General features: G+C 30.0%; 2 protein-coding genes across 2 annotated transcripts; one reads left to right on the top strand and one right to left on the bottom strand.

Annotated features, from left to right (window-relative positions):
* Positions 1–675: 675 nt before the first annotated feature.
* On the top strand, positions 676–1,582 carry LOC108485040 (uncharacterized). The gene has a single exon (XM_017788901.2). The coding sequence runs from the start codon at positions 779–781 to the stop codon at positions 1,364–1,366; it is 588 nt and encodes a 195-aa protein (XP_017644390.1). The 5' UTR covers positions 676–778; the 3' UTR covers positions 1,367–1,582.
* Positions 1,583–3,417: 1,835 nt separating this feature from the next.
* On the bottom strand, positions 3,418–5,633 carry LOC108485666 (probable protein disulfide-isomerase A6). The gene is given in 11 exon segments (XM_017789522.2): positions 3,418–3,605; positions 3,712–3,746; positions 3,749–3,935; positions 4,017–4,173; positions 4,252–4,343; positions 4,438–4,465; positions 4,565–4,682; positions 4,748–4,803; positions 4,892–4,989; positions 5,071–5,155; positions 5,393–5,633. Coding segments are annotated over 11 exon segments (1,068 nt in total). The 5' UTR covers positions 5,539–5,633; the 3' UTR covers positions 3,418–3,539.
* Between the last annotated feature and the right edge of the window lie 2,554 nt (positions 5,634–8,187).

The following is an 8,187-nucleotide window of genomic DNA, read 5'->3' as shown; positions in this document are numbered from 1 at the left end:
TTAATGATTCTACTTCCATAGAATCTAGATCTTATTATTTAAGGTAACATAATTACATATAATATGTTCAAATAAAATCTTAACTAAAATTTTTCAGATAAAAATATTTCGATATTTCACAAGTTTACAAATATACTATCAATTGAAACATGCATCTAAAACTAACATTATATAAACTTAAAAGAACTGCAGTTACATTGACAAGTTCAGTTGATTTATTATTAAATTATTAAATTAATCTTTCGATGAATATAGGTAAATTAATAGTCTAAAAATATTAATAAGATTAACATTATAAAATAAATATATTTATTACTTAATTTTTATTAATTTACAAAAGTCAATACTTATAAAATTTAATATTTTATGAAATAACACCGTTTCAAATCAATTAAAAGGAGCCGCAATTTTCAGTTTTGTCATTTGTGAAAACATTTTGTTCTGCTGATGAAACAGTAATAGAGGACAAAGAGAGGGTTAGATTTGGAAGAAAAATAGGGGACAGCTAGATTTAGTAATCTTTAATGTTGCGTGAAACCGTGTTTTGCTACGGGGTTCCGCCGCCCATTCTGCACACTTGTCACCAATCACCCTTGTTTGTTTTCGTCTCTCTGCCTTTCCGCGTACCAAACCCCCTAACGTAATTTGCATAACACGACACGTCCACATACTAATCCCAATTATCATCCCCAGTCCTTCACTTCTCTCATCTGCAATTATAAATCTTATCATCTCTCATCTGCAACCAAATATCTTAGGCTTACTAACAAAGCTTAATATGGCGAAGACGAAGGGTGATGTAGCTCAAAGAGCATGGAGTCTATTGCGTTTAGCATTATTATGGGCGAGAAAAGGTGGGGTGTTCAGGAGACGGCTGATGATGGAGCTACGATTGCTGCCTAAGTTCCTCAAGGGTCTTGCTCATCATCAACCTCATCGTCATCACCAACTGATGAGCCATTATAAGGAACGGCAGCTTTCATTCGACGAGACGCCCATTTTTCACATCAAGATGCACCGTCCAGCCTCCATGCGATTCCTCCTTCCTTGCATTAGCACTGAGGAAGTCGATTTTGACTATGATTTCGGTCCCAATGATTACGATGGGGTTTACGGGTATAATGATGGTGGGAGAAAGAGTTACTCAACGGCATCTGATACTGACGAAGAAGATGGAGAAGTGGAAGAGTGTGGATATGAAGGATGTGATGAGAAAGAGAACAGTCCATATTATGCAGTGGAGGAAGAAGGGATTGATTCAAAGGCGGAGAAGTTCATAGCTAGCTTCTATGAGCAAATGAGGTTACAAAGCCAGGTTTCATATTTGGAATATAGTGAAAAGCTTAGCACAGGCTCAAAAAGCTAGAATCTCCGCAAATATGTCAACTTCATCATATTGCATATCCTACAATATCTATATTTTTTTCTTCTTTTTTAATTTTTTTATTATTTGAGTTACAGAGCGTTTTGTAAGAGATGTTCAAACAAAGACACTACAGCTTTTTTTTTTTTTTTTAACGAGGATTCGTGTGTTTATAGTTTCATCAATAAGATTTAAAGACTTACATTTTGAGTGCAATAAGTTGATGCTTTTGTATTCAATGACAGATTCACAGGAGTTTCATGAATTTTCTTAAAAAAAATAATTTGGGGTGTAATTAAAAATTTTAAATTTTTTATGAGATTAAGAATGAAATTTTTCAAAATTTTTTGAGAGGTCCTGCAACCATTTAGCACTGCCTTTGTTTGTATTAATGCTATTTATAAACGTCCAGTCAACGGATGAAGTACGAATTGTTTGAACATCCCCACCTTTATAAATAGGAAAAATATTTGCTTCCAAAATTTTAAATTTTACAAATAAATTTATTTTAAAAAAAGAGATATATGTTAATCTTTTAAACCTATTTATAAAAATAAAAAAAATATTGTTAGTGTATTATATATTTATAGATATATATATATAAAAGATTATTATCTTATACATGGCCAGTGAAATGAAAAACTCTACAAATAGATAAAATTATTATCCTATACACTATTAATGAAATATACCACTTGTTTTTAAGTGTACATATATGTGTGTGTGTGTGTGTGTGTGTGTGAGTATTTGCGTGTGTAATTACTCAATGAAGTAAAAGGCAAGGCATTTAGCAAAACGTAAATATCAAACATATGTTTATTATTTAAAGCCGTAAAGTTGTTGGTATTTTAGGCTAAAATCAATCATTTTCATCTCATGGCGCCTGATATGTACACATTCCTTTCAGCAACTCATAATGCAATCTCTCATCAAACCAACACCAGAAATCTACTATTTTTTAAAATCTGAATTCACCTTTGAATTTTAAATTTATTTATTATCTGACTTTAATATATATTTAAATCTAATTAAAATATTCTTTGAATATTTGAATTAATTAAATATTCATATTTAATATTTTAAAATAACAATTTTTAAAAATAAAAGGGATAATGAATTAGGATATCAAATCTAAATCTATTATTCATAAAAAATAAAGTCTATTATCCAAACAACCATTACCCACAAAATTGAAACAAATTGAATAATGAATATTCAAAGATTAATATCTGCATTCAACATTAAATAATCGTAAAGTGCAAGTAAGATACTCAAATTCTAATAGAAAAATTTTAGATTGGGGGCAAAATGAATTTTTAATTTTACTATAATAAAAATGTAATTTCATTTATTTGAATAGTTTATATCTTTATAGTTTTTAAAAGGTTAAATCGATTTTTTATTATTTTTAGAGGCTAAAGTGTAATTTTATTTTTACTAATTTAAAATTTTAAAAAATTTAAAAGACTTAAATGAAAAATTTTATATTTTAGGAGCTGCCAAAGCACCTGCGAACCACTCGGCTACACCCCTGCGAACATGTGTTTCATCCACAATATAACGTGAACAATAAAAAGGAAAGCAGTCAAAAAGCATATCTCAAGCCAAATGCAGGAAGAGATCAATTATGGGTTGCTAGACCAAGCATGTGAACTTTATTCAGATTCCTTCATCTTTGGTTATAGAGACGGTGGAGACTATATGAGGAAGCATGTGAACTTTATTTAGCTCCTTCTTAGTTATTCACATGGATGCAGCATGAGGATGCTCCATGTTCTTCCACATATGTACAATAAAATTTACTTACATATCGTACAAGAACTAATATCAAAATTTAACCATTAAAATATGATTGAAAGGAGAATAAAGGCTTGTTAGAACAGTCTCAGAATTACAACTATATGAAAACTTTGTTTGAAGAGGCAGTTGAAGCAACCTAAATTTGATAACTACGTCAAATAGGAGCTTCAATTGCCTAACAACTAAAGTTGTAAGTTGCAAACATAATTCTGCTTAGCATTGGGGAAAGAGAGTTAAAAAAAAATCCATGGAAATTCAGTGATGTAAGAAGTTCAGGCAAACTTTGACACATAATTCTGCTTAGGATTGACAAAAGGGAGTTATTTTTAATTTAAAACGTTAAAAAAATGAATGGAAATTCAGAGAGGTAAGAAGTTCAGGTAAACGTTGATAAGATATTCCTCTTCAGCGTGAATTCATCAGTTTTTGCTTGGCTTATTGACTGCACAATAAAACCCAGAAAACAAATAAAAAATTCATGGCTTAATACCATCTCAAATGGCACAACAAGAAGAATTTTACTTATATTCAACAGCAAAGATTCTTACCTTGTCAAGAATGCGTTCCAGCCGTTCAATTTCCTCTTGGGATAATCAGCACCTTTTTCCAAACAGCTTTTAGCAGCTTTCAAGTAGATCTTTCCATACCTGGCAGTGGAATCCTTGAGCTTCTCAACTTCCTGTTCAAGCTTAGACAAGACTGTTTTCTTGTCGTCATTGCTAGCAGACACAAATTCCTTCACTAATGTGTCCAAGCTTGGCAAAATACCAGCCTATGCAGAAAGGAAGGGGAGAACGATTTTACCTCCTATAGAAAGACAAACATGATATAGCATTATATATACTATGCTAACCTTTGAAGTTAGCTGCCCTTTTGTATCACGACTGGTGCCACACTTCTCATTGATGAAACTAACAACGTCATCCAATTCCCTTTCACCATGGTAGTCTTCTCCAGCTTTATTGCCCTTTGGGAAAAATTGTAATGTTGGATATCCACTTACTCCATAGCTGCACTTAAAGCAGAGAATTTCTAATCTTTAACTCTCAAAGACAAAGGGTTGGGCTTATTGGCTAAGTTATGCTTACTTTTCAGCTACATCTGTGTATTTGTCAACATCTAGATTGGCTATCACTACATCTTCTTCCAATTTAAACGCTGTAGCTAATTTCTCATAAATCTGTAGGGACAAAGACAAAGGGTTAGAAAGGAAATCACCACTTGGAACCAAAACGATCATGCTGCCTTTATTAAGCATCGATATAGATGATGACAGGAGTGAGGCTTTTGCAATGACCACACCTGGCAGAAAACCAATACAGAACTTGATCAGACCACTTTTTGCAGAAAGGATTGAAGCAAAAGAATATCAACAACAAAACAAAAAAGGTGCATGCTTACCAAGGTGCATAAAACTCAACCAGCACATCTTTGGTCTCATCAAGGACAATCTCATTAAAATTATCATCATTTAGCACCACAACACTGGATGGCAAATTGGCAATCTTCACATTGGTCCCTATAAAACAAGACATTAGCAAATCAAAATCCTAGTGGGTTTAGACATTGGTCCCTATAATCTACCTCCTTCACTGTTTACGAACTCAGCAAGGGACTCTGCAGTGCGTGGTCCTACATACCTGGATAGAACAATTTTTATCTACTAAGAGCATGTTTTAAATAAAATATTGATTCCAATACCAAAACTTAAACAAGACTAAAACTCACTTTTTAGGTTCCAAAGAGCCTTTAGGAAACCACTGGATGGTTGGGTAGCCTTGAACATCATACTTGGTGCATACACTCTTATGCTCATCACAGTCCACCTACAATGGCATCAACAAAAGAAAAGAATTCCAAATAAAACCAATTGCAATATATAGCAAGAAAAACATTATATCGCTAACCTTTCCAATCAAGACGGACTTAGCCCTCTTGAAATTAGCCCCAAGCTTCTCAAACTCAGGAGCTAGCTTCTTACAGTGACCACACCTGTAATTGGATAAATATATGATTTTGAGAATGTAAATAGCACGAAATGGAATTAAGGAAAAAAATCGTTTGATCCTAATAAACAAGCATTAAAAAACAAAGGGAAAAAGAAAAAAATCATGGATGTTGTCGTCACATTGGTGTAGCTGAAGATGGATCTAAGGAGCGATTAATGTAAAAACACCAAAAAACATAAAGCATGAGATTAATAAAAAAGAGGGCGATGAAGAATGTAACCAAGGGGCATAGAACTCGACGAGAGCTCCTCGGTCGTGACCAACTTCTTTGTCGAAGTTTTGTTGGGTTAGAACGAGGACGTCGTCGGCCAAGGCTGATGAAGCGAATAACAAACCCAAGGTTCCGAACGCTAACAACATCTCCATTTCTTGTTTATCCTTTGTTTCTAGTTTTCGATCTTACGTACTATTTTCTATCGACAATTACGATACCATTTCGTTATAGTAAACTATCTTTATTTTGGGATAAAATTTTAGAAAAGGTTGGTCTTTGGTGGACTTAAAGCCCAACCACTGAATGGGGGACTCTGCTTCAAACTTAAAACCCAATCTGTCATTCCATGGACTAATGAAGTGAGCTGCTAATGATGAAATGTAGCATCAAATCAATGTGAATCTTTTCAACTCGTTTGTTTTTATTTGGATCAACGAGATTTTTTTTTTCTAACAATCGCAAAAAATGTTAGGGTAAAAGTAGGAGTTAAATTATATTTTCTTCGTTTTATTTAAAAAATAATAAATTAATCTATGTAGGTTAGATTAAAAAGTAAATTCATTATTCGCTAAAATTTTTATCCATTTTTACTATTAATAACTAGTCTTTATACATGTGCATGGGTACATATGGTGTGCCAAATGTCACTGTCTAATTTTTCCATTAGTATTTAACAATATAAATTGATGAATTTTTAACAAAAATGATTGGTTTACTTTTTGGCTTAACGTACAAGGATAAATTTATTTATTTTTAATTAAAGAGGTACAATTAATGTACAAGGATAAATTTATTCATTTTTTAATTAAAGGGTACAATATAATTTGATTCTTAATATAAGGACTTTCCATGGCATTTTACCAAAAACTAATGCCAAAAATATATTTATAATTTATTTCACAACTTAAAAGAGTTTTTTAATATAACAAAAAATTAAAATACCAATTTAATAATTTTTTATTCTTTACCACTATTTAACTATTAAGCATTTCACTTTTATAAAATCAGTTGAAAAGTTGATAAAAGAGAAAATACAAATTCTTTTTGCTCTTAAGAAAATAATTATAAAGGAAAAGTTAATAAAAGAGAAAAGCAAAATTCTTTTTGCTCTTAAGAAAATAATTATAAAGGAAAAAGTTGATAAAAGAGAAAACAAAATTCTTTTTGCTCTTAAGTAAATAATTATAAAGAAAAAAATAAAGAAAAGGAATTAAAAGAAAGAAAATAATGTATAATAAAGGAAAGTAAAATATTCAAAATCTTCTTTTTTTTTAAATTATGGAAAATAAAGAAAATGACTGGTTATAATTTTTTCTCAATTAGATCTTTTATGAAATAATTTATGCAAAAATTAATAAGATAAAAATGTATTTTTGTATATTAAAATAAACCTCACTTTTCTTTTCATGCTTTTTCTTAAAATTGAGGTAAATAAAAATAAATGCTATATTTGGTTGGAGTGTTATTTTTTTGAATGTTTTAGTTATTAGTTATAAATTAATCACAATTGAAAATTTTAATTACTCACATGACTTGTTTGTGATAAAGAGAAGGAAATTTTTTACTTAATTTGAAGATGCCTTATTTTTTTTATTGCATGTTTAAATTTGTACTAATTATTTTTATTTTATGTCTAAATATTTTAGAACATATGTGTTAAATAAACTTTTCCTTTTATCATTACGTTAATAACTAAATTTAATATAAGAAATTTAAGAGAAGAACCTCAAGTTGTGGTTTTAATGGCTTAAGTATTCATCTATCCCCAAAATTACTTCATTTCGAATCATCATTATATCCAAAATGTGTACCATAACTTAGTATGGTGAATATAAAAACTCATACTGGTTTCTTTTTTAACTTAAAAAGGAAAAAAGGAGACGAAAAATTTTTCTTTTTTGATTTAAGGTGTAATTAATTTAAAATTTTTAATTAATTAAATTTATTTAATTAAAAATATATTCTCGTCCCAATTGGACATCCAAGTTGATATTTAAAACACATTTAGACTACCATGTAGGATTGTCGTTAAGGAGGTAACAGAGCTTAACGAAAAAGTGACTATTTCGTAATAAAATGATAATATAAATTACTAAAACATAATATTTTAAATATAAGTGACTAAATTATAATACGAGGTAAAATAAAATTTAGTTTGCTTTTTTATTTTATTTTCAATTAAAAAATCCAAAAAGGTAGAGACAAGAAAGTAGAAATTCATATTATGTATCAAATTTAAGAAGGGACAGTTGAAGGAGCAGTAATAGACAAAATTTCTTATTATTCCACCCCCTTTTCTTTTCCAAAAAGTACGTTCGATTTTAATGCTTCCATATCAAATATTGACATGCGTTTGGAATTAGACTGCTAAATGTTTGTCTGGCCTCAACTCTTTACGCCTTTTTCATATATATTGTATAAGATAATGGTTAAATTTCACTTTATATCCCTTGTTTACACTCAAATTTAAGTTTTGGCCTTTTATTATACTCAAATTTGAGATCTAATCATTATACTTTGATTTTAGATAATGTCATTAGTTAGTGTGAATACTTTATTCTAATTAAAATTTTGACATGAACTTTAAGAATTATTAGCGTCATTAAAATTCTTAATTAAATTTAAGTCCATTATAATGCTATTTTTTTATCATATAGCTACCAAATGTGTATTTTTAAATTCTAAAATGACACAAGAGTATTTATCAAAAGTTATATTTAGTAAAATGATTAAATTTTAGGGTTGGTGTGATTAACTGTGTTTTAGCGAAGTTGATTTTATTTGTATAATAAGAGCTCTCC

The sequence above is a fragment of the Gossypium arboreum genome, chromosome 7 (genome assembly GCF_025698485.1).
Source record: "Gossypium arboreum isolate Shixiya-1 chromosome 7, ASM2569848v2, whole genome shotgun sequence".
In the NCBI taxonomy this organism is placed as follows: Eukaryota; Viridiplantae; Streptophyta; class Magnoliopsida; order Malvales; family Malvaceae; genus Gossypium; species Gossypium arboreum.
Note: the sequence above shows the minus strand (reverse complement) of the source record. Positions and strands in the feature narration are given on the sequence as shown.